The following is a 17,909-nucleotide window of genomic DNA, read 5'->3' as shown; positions in this document are numbered from 1 at the left end:
GGGACACCTCCAGGGATGGGCACTGCAGAGCTCCCTGGGCAGTGCCAATTCCTGAGCACCTTTCCACGGAGAAATTCCTGCTGCTGCCCAGCCGCTGTCACCGGCACCCCGGGGCCTTTCCGGGAGAGCTGTGGCGCGGCAGTGCCCGCAGGGCAGGGCAGGGCCCGGCGCCGAGCAGGGCTCATGGCCCGGGCCTGTCCGGGGAGGCCGCGCCGCTGCCGGCCCCGCCCTGACCCTGCGCCGGCCGTGCCACGACAGCCCCGCGCCGCCCCGCCCCTTTAACGCCGCCGGGCGGTGCCTTTGACTGACACACCGCGCGCCCAATGGTCGGAGGTCGGTTCCGCCTCCGCGCCGGCTCCACCAATAGCAGCGCAGAGTGGGCGGGCATTGCGCCGCTCCCAACCCTTGTTTCCCTTCCGCTCTTAAAGGGGCCGCGGCGCGGCGCGGGCGGCGCCGCTGCGCTATGCGCGGGCGGCCATGCGATGGCGGTCGGTGGTGCTGGGGCTGCTGCTGCTGCGGCTCGGGCTGCAGGCGCTGCTGGCGCTGCTGCCCGCGCTGGCCCGTGGGCTCTGCCTGCACCCGCGCCTGCCCTGCCCCGGCCCGCGGCCGCCAGCCCTGCCCGGCCCGCCCGCGGGCGCTGCGGGCCGCGGGGCCCGGCTGTGGGGCGCGGCGGCGGGCGGCGATGAGTACGAGCGGCGCTACAGCGGCGCCTTCCCGCCGCAGCTGCGGGCGCGGCTGCGGGACGCGGCCCGGGGCATGTTCGTGTTCGGCTACGACAGCTACATGGAGCACGCCTTCCCCCGCGACGAGCTCGACCCGCTGCACTGCCGCGGCCGCGGGCCCGACCGCCGCGACCCGTGAGTGCGGCCGGGAGAGGGGAACGGCTCTGGGGGAACGGCTGCTGGGGGGACGGGTTAATGAACGGCTGCTGAGGGGACGGGTTAATGAACGGCTGCTGGGGGGACGGGTTAATGAACGGCTGCTGAGGGAACGGGTTAATGAACGGCTGCTGGGGCCGGGTTAGTCAATGTGTGCTGGGGAATGGCTGCTGGGGCCCTGCGGGGTGGGCATCGCTCCGTGTGTGCCTCCCTGGGGCCAGGCTGGGCCCAGCCAGGGGACAGTTGGTAATGGCTATAAGCTAAAATACTAAATGGCTATAAGCAAGGTCCATCTCTGTATGAATCGTGGAATGGTTTGGGTGGAAGGAACCTCTTAAAGCCCACCCAGTGCCACCCCTGCCATGCCGGGGACACCTCCCACTGTCCCAGGTTGTTTCAAGCCCTGTCTAACCTAGCCCTGGGCACTGCCAGGGATCCAGGGGCAGCCACAGCTGCTCTGGGCACCTGTGCCAGGGCCTGCCCACCCTCCCAGGGAACAATTTCCTGTTAATATCTGGTTTAAACCTATTCCCCTTAAGCTGGAAGCCATTTCCTCTTGTCCTGTCACTCCAGTCCCTCTCTGTATTTCTTGTAGTCTCCTTTCAGGTACTGAAATGAACTTTCCATAGTGGGGCAGAGCTGTGGGACAGCTGCCCAAGGAGTCGTGTCTCCCCCTTTGGAGACATTCCAAACCTACCTGGACAGTTCCTGTGTCACCTGCTCCAGGTGACCCTGCCTGCACAGGGGCTTGGACTGGATGATCTGCATGGATCTCTTCCGACCTTAACAATTCTGTGATTCTGCTCTTCCAGTTCCAACCTGAACATCAATGATGTGCTGGGGAACTACTCCCTGACGCTGATCGATGCGCTGGACACGCTGGCGGTGAGTCCTCGTTGTGGGGACACTGCCCTGGCCACCCTGGGACTGCCCTGGCCACCCTGGGACCTGCCCTGGCCACCCTGGGACCTGCCCTGGCTGGGGCAGCTCCCCAAGGCTTGCCCAGGTGGTGCAAACAGCTGGATCACGAGCTAACAGCTGGAGCATGAGCTAACAGCTGGGTCATAAACCAGCAATGTCACATGGGGGTAACAGAATGAGAGTAGTTGGAGATGGCAGCAGAGATTTCCAGAAGAGACAGAGGAAATTTTGGAGCTCCTCCCCAAGTTTCAGACGAGATCTCTTTGGGATATGCCCAGGGTGGGTGGATTTGAGCTGGAACTGCTGTGAGTTGCTGAGAGGTCCATCAGGAAGAGGGTTCATTGTGGGCACAATGGCTGGAAGAGCTCTGGTGTTTCACTTGGCAGAGAGGGCCTGACTGACACACAGATCTGTGTGAAGTGGTAAAAGGAGGGAGGGGAAAACCTGTAAAGCTGCTTCTCACCTGCATTTCTGATAAAACTGGAAGATAATGTGAGGAGCAGCTCATTTCTGTGTTAGTGCCAGGGTATGGGGTCCTGAGGAAGAGCTGGGCATTTTCAGAGAGCCCAGCAGGTTTCACTGTTCTCATCTGTGCAGCCAGGGCAGGTTTTGTGCCTTCTGGAGTGTCAGGGCTCACTGATGTGCAGGAGCCACGGGCACGTGTATCTCCTCTGGCTCTTTGGGATATAAAACCCTTCCCATTCCACCCTGGGCTGCAGCATTTGTTAGGACCTGCTTGAGCAGAACTGAAAGCAGAAGTGAGGGAAATGTTGGGTTTTACTGGGAGAGAAGTTTGGGATCTGTGCTTTGTGCCTGGTAACAGTGCCTTCCTGTCCTCCATCACCAATGGGGCTGTGCTTAACTTCTTTTCTCAAATGTAAAGGTTCTGGTTGCTAAATCTTGTGTGTTTCAGAAGCTGCTGCATGGGGCAAGCCTGTTCTGCTCCTCATTGCTCAGACCAACACGTGATGTTTCCCCACTGGGTCTGGGTAATGGGGACAGCTGGCACCTGGTGCTTTGGTTAGAAATGTAGGTATGTCCCAGCCTTTTCATGAGCTTAGGCAAGCAGGAACCTGTGTTTTCCTTCCACATTCCTGCTCCCTAAAGCTCAGACTGAACTTATATCTGTCTCTGGATGCAGTGGAAATCACGTCCTGGGTTAGACCTGTGGGAAGCAGGCACAGGGGAACTCCTGAGTGTGCACTGCTGTGTCGGGAACCTGAAAGGTTGGACTGGCCTTTGGTCAAATAAACATTCAATCAAACTTCATTGTTCTGCAAGCTATGTTATGTTTTAAACTGAGCTTAACTCTTGAACTGATAGTTTGAATACTCAGTTTGACTACTCAGTTGCTAAATCTGATTGCTGGGCTAAGATGTGAACTCTTCCCCAGCCCTCTTCTGAAACAACAGTTGTACAAACTAGCTTTGTTTTTCTGTAACAGGTAATGGGAAACTCCTCAGAATTCCAGAAGGCAGTGAAGTTGGTGATTGACACAGTTTCATTTGACAAAGACTCAACAGTCCAAGTTTTTGAGGCAACAATCAGGTATGTGGTGCTGAGTTTCTGTCTTTAAAGGTTAAAGACTTGGTGTGTGTAATTCACAGTGAAATCATTGATTAGGAGGTCTTTGGCAGGCTTTATTCCCTAAATGGTTCCTCAAGTAAGCTGTTTCTTAATCTCCTATGAAAATATTCCATCCTTTCATATAGGAAACAATTTTAATCAGTCCCGTGTGACCTGGAGCAGTGAGGCAGTGGTTGGCTCTGTGCTTGCAGACTCTGCTTGCAGCAGAGACTCACATCTGTGGTCTGATCAGCAAACAACCCTGGGACAGCTTTTCCCTGCTCTGTTTTTGGTTCATGGACCTCTGCTCATTTTCACTTTCATTTTAGAAGAGAAAGACTCTTCTTTGTTGGAAATGGGTTTAGATACTGTCTGATTTTAAAGGCTTTTGTTTTCTGAGTGCCTCCAGCAGTGTTTATTCCTGCTTCACTTGGCTAGGCTTTCTTTTTTCTGAGTACTAAGTTTATGTAACACCCTTCCTGCCATTTGCAGGGACAAGGAGGTCTTCACTCCTAAACAGATTTGTTACAAGAACTCCTGGGTTAGGTAAATGTTGCAGAACCAGGTTTTGGAACTGTGGCTGACAGCAGCATGACTTCTGCATGTGTTCACTGCTGCTGGGGGAGAACCAGGTCATTTTGTGTAGTGCCTGTAAGGAGCACAAAGTAATAATTCTGTCAGGCATGACAGCAGTAAGGTGTTTAGGTGAAGAATGAGCTTCAGAACAGACTGAAAACCTGAGTTTTCCTTTCCCCACAGGGTTTTGGGAAGCCTGCTGTCTGCCCACATCATCATTACAGACACCAAGCAGCCCTTTGGTGACATGACCATTAAGGATTATGACAATGAGCTGCTGCACTTGGCTCATGACCTGGCAGTGAGGCTGCTGCCAGCCTTTGAGAACACCAAAACTGGCATTCCCTATCCTCGGGTGAGTGACACAGCAGCCCTGGGGGAATCGGCTCAAAGCAGAGTTTCACCTGTCCTGCAACTTAAATTTTGTGCCCTTTTCTGTGCACTTGGGGTATTGAGCCTGCTCTAACTTATTCTGAAGTGACACAGGGAAAACTGCCCTGAGTTGTGGTGATGTGGATAGTACAAGTTGCTCCTTCTGTCTAGTAAATGTTTTCCCTGGGCTGATTTTCACTGTGTTTATTGTTCCCTGTGGGTCAGGAGTCATTTGTTCCTTGCTAGTTGGTGGAGCATTCCCTGCCCTGTGTCACACAGCAGCAAACAATACTGTCAGCAACAAGGAGTACTGTGAAGGCAAAGAGGAGGAAAGTGACTCTATTGGTGACTTGCTACTAAAACAATTATATTAGCATAAAACTCTTCTGAAGTATTTACCATACTGAGCTTGGAATTTGTAATTTTCCTGAGGACTGCTCAGTGGGTTCTCAATACTCTGGGATTCTTGGATGCTGCAGCCTCTTGTTTTAAGCAGATGCAGTTGGCAAGGAGGAGGATGTCACTACTACTGCAACAATCCTAAACTGCAAAACTATAATTAGCACTTGCCTGGCTGCTCTTAATTTCTGGAGACAGCAGCACTGCTTTTCCCCCTATAGAAATGGGAATTTTCTCTTCTGTTCAGGGCCTGGTAAAGCAGCTGAGGGTGCTGTAACTTCCCTTCAGCACTGTGTCCCGTGGGGAAGAGGAGGAGCATCCATTGAGGAAGCTCTTGGTTTCACCAGCACAAACTGAGGTGCAGCAAAGAAGGAAAAGCCTGAATGTTTAGTAGAAGGCATGAAAAAGTGAAGTTTGCAAGGGTTAGCAAGTATAAGAGAAAAATGAGGCTTGCCCACTTTAGGCATGGTGTTGGAAAGCTGGAAGAAGAATGTCAGGAATTCTACAGGAAAGCTTTCCAAGAGTGCTGGTTTTGTGTCTCTGTGCACATTCCATGCTGCACATTGTGCACCAACGACGAGAAAGGCTTGTCCTAAAGGTGAGGGTGCAGCTGTGGGCACAGCTGTGAGTGCAGCCTGCCTGTCCCTGTCCACAGGTGAACCTGAAGAAGGGGGTTCCTCCAGACAGCCACAACGAGACCTGCACAGCAGGAGCTGGGTCCTTGCTGGTGGAGTTTGGGATCCTCAGCAGGCTGCTGGGAGATTCCACCTTTGAGTGGGTGGCCAGGAGAGCTGTGAAGGCCCTGTGGAGCCTCAGGAGCAATCACACTGGACTGCTAGGTAAAGTCTGGCTGCTGCTTTGTCCTCATGTGTCCTCACCTTTGTCCTTCTGCTCCCCCTGTAGCTGTTCAGTCACGTTCTCCTTGTGTACCCAGGGCTTGTGTTGAACTAATGGCACATTGGGGTTTTCCAAGAAAAATGGAGTCTCTGAAAGATTCCTTAGGGCACAGATTTTGAACTCAAATTTTTCACAAAACTGGGGAATGGAACGGAACTGAAGGCCCTGATTTGTGTCCCCATTAATATAATTCAGATTGGCAGATGACTCAAAGTTCTTAAAATAACTGCATGTGTGTGGGTCCTCAGATGAATCCACCACTGTAACACTTCATCTGATGTTAATCTTTGATTCTTCCTCCTTGGGAATTTCTGAACCTGTGATATTCCCAAGTCTTGACTGGATTGTGTCTCTCTGATACGCTCAGCAACCTCAGACTAAACTTGTTGTTTGTTCTGAAAGGAAATGTTGTGAATATCCAGACTGGTCACTGGGTTGGAAAGCAGAGTGGACTGGGAGCAGGGTCAGATTCGTTCTATGAGTACCTGCTGAAGTCTTACATCCTCTTTGGGGAAAAGGAAGACCTGGACATGTTCAACTCTGCTTATCAGAACATTCAGAACCACTTGAGGAGAGGGTATGTGATTCATGTCAGCATCAATTCCTTGAGCAGTGCATCCTCCAGCAGGATCTGAAACATCTGTTTGTAGTGCTTTGTGTCAGGCTCTAGAAAATCTGTTCCCCTTTTTACTGTAAGAAGCAAAATCTCCTTTCCATGGTAGTCTCCTCATTCCTTGCACCTGATGGGGTGCAGAGAAGCCAAACTGCTTCCTGTCCCATGTATAAACATAAAGGCTGAGAAAAGTCTGGCACTGCAAAAGAAATGTATTAAATTGGCTGCTTTGTTCTTCTGAAAGCCTCATCTTGCCTAGCATGACTTTTGGTAGAAATTCTGCTGGCAGAGCTCTAAGACATGCTCCCTGTATGAATTAACATCCCTATATGAATTACCTCCTCTAGAGCATGACAATGTTTGGGTTCCTGTCTCAAGGAGCCCAGCAGAGCAGAGCAGTGCCTGCCTGAGCTGTGGCAGTGTGCTGTGTGCTGCCCAGGCAGAGGCACTGCCCTGCATTGTCCCTGCATTGTTCCCTGCATTGTTCCCTGCATTGTTCCCTGCATTGTTCCCTGCATTGCTCCTGCATTGTTCCTGCATTGTTCCCTGCAGCAGGGAAGCCTGCAATGAAGGAGAAGGGGACCCTCCCCTCTACGTCAACGTCAACATGTACACGGGCCAGCTGATGAACACCTGGATTGACTCTCTTCAGGCCTTCTTCCCTGGCCTGCAGGTGAGCTTTCCTGATCCTGGGCTGGGAGTGAGTCTGAGTCCTGAGCTGAGCTCAGCCCTGCAGTAACACAGCCATGTGGGGAGGCCTGGCCCGCTCTCTGCTAGATCTGAGACTTTCAGCTGCCCTCTTTCAGCCTCAGCATTTGTATTCTGTGCTGTGAGGCTCTGCTAGAGCTTCTACTGCAAAGAATGAATACATTAGTACTTTTGGGGGGTTGTTTTCTGAGTGTTTTATGGGAGAAGAGTTGTTTCAGGTGCCACATTCTCATCTTTGCCGGCCTACAGCACTAAATGTGTGTATCTCTGGCTGCTCTGGTGCCCAGGTGCTGATAGGAGATGTGGAAGATGCCATTTGCCTCCATGCCTTCTATTATGCCATCTGGAAACGCTATGGGGCTCTCCCAGAGAGGTACAACTGGCAGCTGCAGGCCCCAGATGTTCCCTTCTACCCACTGAGGCCAGAGCTGGTGGAGTCCACCTATCTTCTGTATCAGGTATCTGCCCTCCCTGAGCTGCACATCATGGCTGGGCCAAAAAGCTTTTGTTCAGAAAGTCACTTCATCCCCCTGACCTCTGGCCAGCTGAATTTTGGCAGCCCTGGAGCTGCCTCTTGTCCTGTGGAGTCTCTGGGCAGGCACTGCAGTGTTGTGCAATGTTGTTGCTCTGCTGTTTGCTTCAAAAACAGCCTTTTTTACAAGGCAGGCAAAAACAACACTAAACAACCTTTTCTAAAAGCTGCTGGCAGATTTTTATAAGGCAGAGACCTGTGACTGCTCAACCAAAATTGTTGAAGTAAATATAAGAGCTCTCCTTGCAATACTCCCCAGGCACAGATACAATAAACTAGAATAACTGTCTGCCTACAAGGAAGGGATCAGAGAGTTTGGATTTACTGCAGGTTTTCTAGGATTTGCTCTAAAGCAAATGTGAGAAGTTTGCACTGGCTAATCCAAGTCATGCTCCCATAAAGATAAGTTTGCTGTGATACACAAGACTCTGGTACCAATAGGCCTTTGTTGTGTTATTTTTACAGGATTTCAAAATTGCTGACTCTAACTCTTGTCTGTCTTCCTTATTTAGGCCACAAAGAACCCGTTTTACCTTCATGTGGGAATGGATATTCTGCAGAGTTTGGAAAAATATACAAAAGCAAAGTCAGTCTTCAATGTTCTTTTCTTCTCTCAGTGCTATATATCTACATTTTATTATACAAATATTGTATAGAATCCAGTCTGCCACATGTAGGTAAACCAGAAAACCCAGCCCTCCTTGAAAGCCACAAGTGATGATTTATTTATTGAGCACTTCTTTCTTTCCCATCTGAAAATGAAATTACAGTCCAGTGGCAACTTTATACCTTTGGAATTTTATCACTGCCTTTCCAAATGCATTGTTGATGATCAGCTGCTAAAAACTGCTGAAAACAGTAGTTGGGATTTTTTCCTAGGGATCCTGCAAGATTATTTCTCACCTCCTGGTGTTTAGCTTAACTGAGGGTTGGCCCCTAAGGCAGATGCTGTTGGATATCAGCTTCCAGTTCAAGACAGCAGCAGTGAATCCTTTAATACTGAGGAGCTAAACTTCTTGCAAGGCTCAGGGGGAAGCCAGTGAATTTTTATTCCTTATTATTAATTGACTCATTTTCTAGACAAAGGTGTGATGAGTGGCCAGGTCAGACATTGCTGGTGAGTGGGGTTCAGGTGATCACAGAGCAATAAGCAGTGAGTGTTGCACAACACAGTTGTTCCATTTGAGCTTCCCCCTGGCAGCTGGAATGCTCTGAAGTGAGGGGATAACAGAGCAGGAGAGCTGGAGCTGAACCCAAACCCTGTCCAATGTTGCAGGTGTGGCTATGCCACGTTGCACCACGTGGTGGAGAAGACCAAGGAGGATCGAATGGAGAGCTTTTTCCTCAGTGAAACCTGTAAATATTTGTACCTGGTACGTGTGTGCTCCTCACTGCCAAGGCACTGCACAAAAATGGCACAGGAGGGGGCAGAGGTTACTAATTGTTAATTGGGTTGGGGGGAGGGTATCATTAATGACAACCTGCTGGGCTCTGGGGTTTGTGTATGGGGGTGATTGAGGCTGGGCTCTGGGGTTTGTATCTGGGGGTGATTGATTGAGGCTGAGCTCTGGGGTTTGTGTCTGGGGGTGATTGAGGCTGGGCTCTGGGGTTTGTGTATGGGGGTGATTGATTGAGGCTGAGCTCTGGGGTTTGTGCATGGGGGTGATTGAGGCTGAGCTCTGGGGTTTGTGCATGGGGGTGATTGAGGCTGAGCTCTGGGGTTTGTGTATGGGGGGTGATTGAGGCTGAGCTCTGGGGTTTGTGTATGGGGGTGATTGAGGCTGAGCTCTGGGGTTTGTGTATGGGGGTGATTGAGGCTGAGCTCTGGGGTTTGTGTATGGGGGGTGATTGAGGCTGAGCTCTGGGGTTTGTGTATGGGGGTGATTGAGGCTGAGCTCTGGGGTTTGTGTATGGGGGTGATTGAGGCTGAGCTCTGGGGTTTGTGTATGGGGGTGATTGAGGCTGGGCTCTGGGGTTTGTGTCTGGGGGTGATTGATTGAGGCTGAGCTCTGGGGTTTGTGTATGGGGGTGATTGAGGCTGAGCTCTGGGGTTTGTGTATGGGGGTGATTGAGGCTGGGCTCTGGGGTTTGTGTATGGGGGTGATTCAGGCTGAGCTCTGGGGTTTGTGTCTGGGGGTGATTCAGGCTGAGCTCTGGGGTTTGTGTATGGGGGTGATTCAGGCTGGGCTCTGGGGTTTGTGCATGGGGGTGATTCAGGCTGAGCTCCTCTTCCTTGACCTCACCCCACTCTCTGAGCTGGGGCAGCTGCCCAGGTGTGGTTCCTGCACCTGGAGAGCTGCAGATCTCTGGGAAGAGGCTGGAAAGGAGAGGGAGCAGGACTGGAGGGAGCTGCTGCTCTGCTCTCAGCTAAGTGCTGCTTGCAGCCCTCCTGCCTGGGGCAGCCTCTGCTTTCTGCCTGCTGGGCTTTGGCACTCACAGGGGAAAGCATTTGGGCTGGCATTGCCTAAGCCCCTGTTCTCAATCTCCTTTAGTGCAGAAAACCAAATAAATCTGTGACTGAGTAGATGCCAGCCTAAAATGCCTCACAGAGCAGCTTAGAAAAATAAGGGCACTTTCAGTTGTGTGAGAAGTTTTTCTTCTGCTCTCCTCTTCTAACTGCTCAGATCAATCCCTTGCATTAAGACTATTTATTTCCATTTGCTCCAGCATTATTTAGCACTAAAAGGTATTTTTGTGTGATCCTTCAAAGCGTGAGTACCTGTTCCAAACTGCTTGTTAGTGGGAGGTGAAGGATGGGGCACACCTGCAATGCCTGTCTCTGCCATTTCTCCCTCAGCTGCTTGATGAAGAGAGCCCAGTGCATAAATCTGGGAAGAAGTTCATGTTCACTACTGATGTAGTACAGTGCCTGTGTCTCCCATCTCTCCTTCAGCTGTTTGATGAAGAGAACCCAGTGCACAGGTCAGGGAATAAGTTCATGTTCACTACTGAGGGCCACGTGGTGTCGGTGGACGAGCGGTTCCGGAGCTCGCTGTGGGAGGACATCCTGCCTGCAGGGGAGGACAGCCTCAAGGCCAAAGCCTCCGAGCTCAAGGCAGCCAACTTCAGCTCCAACGTAAGCAGCAGCCAGGCTGCTCCTGCCTGGGCCTGGGGAGGGCAGCCAGGACACACAGAGCCTCAGGCAGGGCTGCTGTAGAGAGTTCCCTTTAGAAATGTCAAACGCCCAGGGAGCTCCCCTGAAAAGCACTTGCAGCAGCAGCATAAATGGCATCATGTGTGGGATGCTGGTGAAGGTGAAACCTGTCCCCTTCGAAGTGCTTTGCAGCAATTGTTTTGTTCTTTGTTAATTTACTTCCAATTATTTTTCCTTTCCCCTTTTCTTTGCCCCTAAAACTCTCCAGTGTTGCTGTCAGGGGCAAAGGGAGAAGCAGAGGGTCATCCAAACCCAGCTTTGTCTTTGTCAGTGTGGTTTTGGGGGATGGAAAGGGGACCTTTCTCAGCAAGGCCTCAACTGGCCCCAGAGCTGTGGCTCCAGTGCCCATCACCAACCAAAACAGATCTGTTTTAATCACAGAATGCTGGAGTTGAAAGGAACCTTAAAGATCACCTCATTCCAGCCCCATGGGCAGGGACACCTGCCACTAGAGCAGTTAAGGACAATTTAAAAAATCTCCTTCCCTCCTCCCCACAGAGCTCCAGGAAAAGAGCATTATTTTAAACGTTCACAGTTGTCATAGTGAAGGAAATCTCAGTTGCACAACAAGCTGTGCTGTGTGTTTGGAAGCTGCAGCCTGCACTGAGGAAACACTTGCTGCTCATTTATGGGATTTGTGCTGCAAGTCTGCAAAGAACGAGGGAAAGTTGGAGGAAAAAGTGTTATTGGGTACAGTTTTCTGTACTGGGAGGATCTGAGAGGATTGCAGAGGGGATGGCTTGCTTGGGTTTGGATCTGAGTCTTTAAAAAGATGTAAATTTTCTCAACAGTGTAACAGAGTCCCTGATGAGAGGAGGTACCTGCTGCCCCTGAAGAGCAACTACATGAGACAGATCGACAGAATGGTGGGGCTGATCTGAGGGATTTTGTAGGGGAACCTGGGAGGAGCTTGGCATCCTCTGCAGACATTCCTCCCCTTCAGCTGCTCCCTGCACAGGCTGGCTCCCCCAGCTGTCCCCCAGGTGTCCCTGGCCTGTGGTCAGCCCTGGACACCCAGGAGATGGAGCTCAGTCCTCTGAGCTGGGGTAACCTCCCGTGCCAGCTGAACAAACAGCTCTCGTTTCAAGACTTCCTATGAGAAATGTTGTTGCAAATGAAGGCTGAATTTATTTTAAAAGAAAAAGAAGGCAAATTGGCCTGTGCCACTTAGCTACCTCCTTGTAGCTGTGTTACAAATGTCCCTCTAGAGCAGGGTCTGCTATTTAATTTGAAATGATCTCGGGGCTTGGGGAAGGAGTGGGGAAGTGCAATTTTTTACACCAAGTTGAATTATTGAATTTTTCTGACTAGCAATACACAACCTAAAGGTCTACTCAGGTAGGAACCCACTGGGTTTGCTGAAACAAAACTGCTCTGTGTACTCTTGGAAAGATCCCTGCTGGTGGTGTAAGAGCTGCTGGTAGAGTGGGACATCCCTCCCAGACACAGCTGATAGAAGCTGCAGGGCTGTGGGAGCCTGTGGCTGCAGAAAGCAGTGATCAAACCAATCCAGGTGCCTTTTTGGAAGGGAAGGGGGGCAGGGAAGGGGGAATTGCAAAGCCACTCAGGCAGAAGTTCCCAAAGTTTCCTTGTTTGCCAAGTTTTCAGTGCCTTTTCAGGAGAGATGCTGCTAAGAACTGGTGTCACAGGACATGAAGAACAAACTATTTCACATTCCTGACAGGATTCATGTGTTAGTGCCTTAAGTTCTCTTCACTACCAGGGAAAACTGAGCTTCCTTGGGAAGATGGAAAAGTATTTCTGATGAGCTGGTTGCAAAATACAGTGGAACCTAAAGTCACTTAAAAAGAGATGTTTGGAGTTTTTGTGAAGATACTGGAAAAATATCTGTGAACTTTCAGGAAGAAGGCAGTTAAGGGCTTGAGGGATGACAACAAACTGAGGCCAAAACAACTATTTTAATATACCAAGTTGGGTTTTTTTTTTCTGGTGGTTGTTTATATACTTCTAACTTTTGACTACAGTTGAAGTAGTAGAATGTTATTTTTGGGTTAATGACTTAAATTGAGGCATAAATTGAGGGCAACTTGATCTGCTGTATTTTCACCTTCTTACAACAACATTGGTTTTCATAAACCACGTGTTGCAACTCAAAACATTTCTAATAAATATGAAGTTTGTGCTGGAGAGGTTATTGTTGGAATCTTTTAATGTGCAGATGCATCTCAGGGACTTTGTTGTAGAATCTTCTATTCCATGATAGTCAAATCTCATATTCAGGCAAAAAAAATAATCATCAAGTCTTCTTAGTGTTATTATGTGTGTTTGAGGGGGTGAAGGGTTGGAGGGGGGAGAGGGAAATAGGTTAAAATTTCTAAAATATTGCAATAGAATGGGTTGCCTTGGTGTTTGAGGCAGCTGGTGATTCCAGCTCCTGTAGAACTGGCTTTGCCAAAGGTGTTTCTGGAGTGTCTGAGTTGTCTGTTTGAAGGGAAAGCAGGAGTTGGAGGTGTTGTGATGCAGAGAGGTGTTGGCAGGGGTTCAGGCAGTGCTGCCAGGGCAGGGTGAGGAGGGCAGGAGCATGGCAGGGGCACTGCTGCCCACGCAGGGCTCTGGGCTCTCAGGTGCTGCTCCTGGCCAGCCCTGCAGTGAGCAGAGGTGGGGGAGCCCAGCCCAGCATCCCACAGTGGCTGGGTCAGCTCACAGCGTGGGCAGCATGTGGGGACGGCCAGGACACCAGGAGGGACAGGACAGACACACCCTGAGGCTCCTGGTGGCTTCTCCTGCTCCAGGTTTGTCCCTGACTCCCAGGTGAGCTCCCTGAGTGTGACTCTGGCCACTCTCCTGGGATTGTGCTCTCTGAACTCCTGAACCCAGGGCAGGGTCCCAGCCCTGTGCACAGAATCCATTCCAGAGCTTTCCAGAGAGAATTCCAGGACTGTGAGGAAGTTGCACAACTGCTTTGCCATCGTGTTTTCCTTGTGATTGCCAGGGGTAGTGAAAGGTGGCTGAGAATGAGAGCAGCCCAGACAGGAATTGCAGCCTTCCAGGCAAACATGGTCAGCTTCCCTTGGGGACTGGTGTGGGATTTCTGCTGCCAGGTGATGTGACAGTCATCTTTCCATAGGAATGCTCTTTATCCTCCCAGAAGCTGCTGGTAAAAGACTCTGTGTTCCTTCAGGAGCCAACTTTTCTTCCTCTTTGTTCTAAAACTGCTTGGATACGTTTTTACTCTGTAAGGACAGGGCACCTGTTGTGCACTAAAATGAGCTTTTGTACAAGTCAATGGCATCAAAATGGAGCTGATAACAGTGCTGGAATCATTTGCTGAAATAGACTCTTGTATTTCTTGGTATCATGTGCAATATCAAGTTTTCTGAACTGAAAGTGCCATGTATGCTTAATTGTTATTTATCCATGAAGTATTTAACTGAGGAAACTTGGAAGAGGACCAAATGTGCTTTCATGAAATGTCCTGAATTTTCAACTCTTGGCTTGCCTTTTGCAAATCTCCATTAAACAAATAGTGTGTTTGACTACTCTGATGTGTGTTTGTCCTGTAGGGGATCTCTCTGCACCCTCTGTACACTGGGATTTCATCTGGTTTGAGCTGGGACAATCCCATTTATCCTTCCTGCAGGAGAATAAACCTACCCCAAAACAACAGGGCTCTTTCTTCTCCCCCTGTTCCCCCTTCTCTCCATGAGGGTTTTGGGGCAGCTGAGAGCAGCGATTGATGTGGGGGAATCAAGTGTAGCAGTTCTGGTCTCATGAGCAGGTCCTGACCTCCCTGCTGGGATTCCCAGTCCTTTGTCCAATCAGTCCATGGAAAACCTGGAATTCTGCACCAAGAGCCTTGCTGGGCTCTCTCCAGCCCATGGAGAACCAGCCTGGGAAACAGCTCGTGCTGGGTTTGAGAACAGCAATGTGGAAATGAGCTGTCTGACCGTCACTTTGATTTATTGTCTCTCCTTTGCTGCCTTTCCCTCCTGGATTTGTTTTCTGTCTGATTGGCATTATCTCTGTGCTGTTTCCTGGTTTGCAGTGCTGGTGCAGGGGCTGTTGGGGCTGCCAGGACATTTGCTGGGTCTGGATCAAGCTCCACATTCCTGGGAAATGTTTGTTGAACACTGGTGATGGGGATTTTGCAGTGGTTTTAAAGTTCCTCTGGGTTTTTGGATAATGAGATCTTTGCCTTGCTTTACTTTTGCTGCATTCAGATTTCTAAGAGTCAATTCCAAGGTGAGTGTAAAGGGGTTGAAATGCTGATTTTGGGGCAAGCACCCCAGCTCTGATGGTTTTTTCCCTGTGGCTGCACATTTAGAAGTGGAGTCACTGTTTGCTGTCATTCCTTAGCTTGTCTTGCTGCCTCATTGCTCCCAGAGGGTTGAGCAGCTCTGGGTGAGACCGAGTGCTTTTCTTGCAGCTTTTCCAGCCCACATTTAAGAAATTATCTCCAAAAAAGCCATTCTGCCATTGTTGCTTTCCTGGGAGACTGGAGTGGAGTAAGATCCCTTGTAATGCAGGATTTAAAATCCCAGAATGTGATGGGAAACTGCCTTTTTTCGGGTGAAATGCGGGCGTGTTTCAGAGCAGGCCCGAGGCGTGTGAGGCTGTAGCTCCGGCTGGCTCCAGCAGAGCCCTCCCTTGTGCCGCGGCTCGGGCCTTTGGCTGAGCACGGAAACCCCGCCGGCCCCGGCGCTGGGAAAGGCTGAAAATGCGGGATTAGCGCTGCCCACAGCATCTCCGAGAGGGAAAGGGACACGGCGCTTCTCATTCCTGGAGATGTTTGCCTTCATCCGGGCCTGGAACTGCTTTTTGGGAGGGAGTTTGTACCCCTGAGCACCTCCTGTGTGGGTTATCCACCCGAAAGCACCAATAAATGTTCCCTGGAGCTGCTGTGTGCCCCTTCAGCCTTGTTTGTGCCCACACCGATGAGAGGCCACTGCTTTGGAACCATTTAACTGAAAAGCACCTTTTTTTCCCCAAAGGTTTTTGTAGCCTGGCATTTTGCAGGGCTGTGGAGGAGGAGAGCTCGGGAGCAGCCCCAGCCCAGCCTTGGTGGTCAGGGCTGGATTTACTGGGGCCAGGGAGGAGTTCCAGTCTCCATGGGGAGCAACTGGTGAGACTGGGAGTGCCCCAGTGCCCCTGCCCTGGGGACAGTGCAGACCATGGGAGAACTCCCTGGAATTGGGATATTGTGGGGGAACTCCCTGGAATTGGGATATTGTGGGGAAAACTCCCTGAATCTGGGATATTGTGGGGAAAACTCCCTGGAATTGGGATATTGTGGGGGAACTCCCTGGAATTGGGATATTGTGGGGAGAACTCCCTGAATCTGGGATATTGTGGGGGAACTCCCTGGAATTGGGATATTGTGGGGGAACTCCCTGGATCTGGGATATTGTGGGGAGAACTCCCTGAATCTGGGATATTGTGGGGAAAACTCTCTGGAATTGAGATATTGTGGGGGAACTCCCTGGAATTGGGATATTGTGGGGGAACTCCCTGGATCTGGGATATTGTGGGGAGAACTCCCTGAATCTGGGATATTGTGGGGAAAACTCTCTGGAATTGAGATATTGTGGGGGAACTCCCTGGAATTGGGATATTGTGGGGGAACTCCCTGGATCTGGGATATTGTGGGGAGAACTCCCTAAATCTGGGCTATTGTGGGGGAACTCCCTGGAATTGGGATATTGTGGGGAGAACTCCCTGGATCTGGGCTATTGTGGGGAGAACTCCCTGGAATTGGGATATTGTGGGGAAAACTCCCTGAATCTGGGATATTGTGGGGAAAACTCCCTGGAATTGGGATATTGTGGATTTGGGATATTATGGAATTGGGATATTGTAGATCTCCCTGGATTTGGGAGATCATGGGTACAACTCTCTTGGTTTTGGAGATTGTGGGTAGCACTCCTTGGAATTTAGAGATTGTGGAGAACACTCCTTGAAATCTGGAGATCATGGGGAGATCTCCCCAGAATTTGGAGATCATGGGAAACATTCCCTGGAATCTGGAGGGATTCCCTTGGGGAGAATTCCCTTGGCATTGGAAGATCACAGGGAGAGCTCCCTTGGCTTTTCCACACTCGAGCCAGGTGCTCTAAAATACAAAACACCCAGACAAATTAAGTGAAGGGGAAAAAAAATAATATTTCAGTGTTTATTAATACTTTTGAATAATTGAAGTTACTCGCTGGGTAAGGCCGGGGGGCTTTCCAATAATGGCAATCTGCATACTGTTAATTATTTATAATGTTCACAGGGGCTAAGTCATTGCTACCATGAATGGCTCTTGGAAAGCTCCATGAATCACCATCCCCGTGCTGTGGCAGCAGTGGCAGCAGCGTGGCTCTGGCACAGAACTTCATGTGGAATCCAAACCTCTGGCCTGAAAAAACACTGCTTTTCCCCCTGCTGTGTTCCAGAGGAGATGGAGCTTTTACAGCAGCCTTCAGGAGGAAAAATTAACTCTAGAAGGAGTATTTAAATAAGCATTTTTAATAGATCAAATATCCCCGTGCTTGCAGACGCTGCTTAATGAAAAAACAAATTATGTGAGAGCTACAGATTCTCTTTTTTTAATATTTATGTGCAAATGATTCCCTCTCCTTTCCTTTTGCTTCCCTGCCTGCAGCTGAGTGCACCATGGCAGAGCTGGGATCTGGGGGAGCTGGAGGAGAGCAGGCAGGATAATTATCCATCATTTGGTGGCAGAAAAATCAGATTCAACACAGCTGGGGTTGTTTGGGATTTTTTTTTTCCTTTTTTTTCTTTTCCCTTTCCCTTTATTTTCCTCCTTTTTTCCTCTCTTCTTTTCTTCCCTTCCTTACCCTTCCTTTATCCACCTTTTTTCCCATTATTTTTTCCCCCTTTTTATTCCTGGCTGGGAATGTGTGATGGGGAGAAGAGCAGGAGGTCTGATGTCACATCTGGGATTCCCTGGAGTTGGGGCTGTTTGTGTGAGCTCACAGAGATGTTGGGATCATCCCCTGTGGCTCAGTCCTGGTTTGTCACTCCCTGCTCACCCTGGGGATGAGGAGATGGAGCACAGGGCAGAGCAAGGGTGGGTCCCTAGAACGGGTTAGAAAGTACATTTAAAACCTCAGAAATGCCATTTAAAAAGTTTATTTTACATTTATTTCTGCCCTTTGTCAGCTGGACTGGCCATGATCATCACAATCCCAAAGCCATGCTCAGCCCATCCTTCCCCTTTATCTTCCAGCTTTCTCTCCAGATTTACCCTGGGATGATTTCTCCTCAGTGCAGAGGAATGCTGAAGCTCAGTGATTAATTAGTATTGCTATTAATGCAAGATGCAATTCC

At 50.1% G+C, this 17,909-nt stretch overlaps 1 protein-coding gene across 3 annotated transcripts; it reads left to right on the top strand.

Moving 5' to 3' along the window:
* The first annotated feature begins 422 nt into the window (after positions 1-422).
* EDEM1 (ER degradation enhancing alpha-mannosidase like protein 1) lies at positions 423-14,116 on the top strand. Of its 3 annotated transcripts, none has more exons than XM_071439287.1 (12): positions 423-857; positions 1,691-1,763; positions 3,244-3,347; positions 4,125-4,296; positions 5,368-5,551; positions 6,012-6,186; positions 6,778-6,895; positions 7,218-7,388; positions 7,975-8,048; positions 8,739-8,835; positions 10,260-10,538; positions 11,408-14,116. In XM_071439287.1, exons 1-12 carry the CDS (start codon positions 478-480, stop codon positions 11,495-11,497), a joined length of 1,917 nt encoding a protein of 638 aa, XP_071295388.1. In that variant the 5' UTR covers positions 423-477; the 3' UTR covers positions 11,498-14,116. The 3 variants fall into 3 exon arrangements, with proteins under 3 accessions (XP_071295388.1, XP_071295386.1, XP_071295389.1); XM_071439285.1 differs by having other exon boundaries at positions 428-857; positions 6,775-6,895; XM_071439288.1 differs by having other exon boundaries at positions 432-857; positions 6,775-6,895; positions 10,356-10,538.
* Positions 14,117-17,909: the final 3,793 nt, after the last annotated feature.

This window comes from Agelaius tricolor, unplaced genomic scaffold, assembly GCF_023055355.1.
Source record: "Agelaius tricolor isolate 1412-34295 unplaced genomic scaffold, bAgeTri1.0.p SCAF_14, whole genome shotgun sequence".
In the NCBI taxonomy this organism is placed as follows: Eukaryota; Metazoa; Chordata; class Aves; order Passeriformes; family Icteridae; genus Agelaius; species Agelaius tricolor.
Note: the sequence above shows the minus strand (reverse complement) of the source record. Positions and strands in the feature narration are given on the sequence as shown.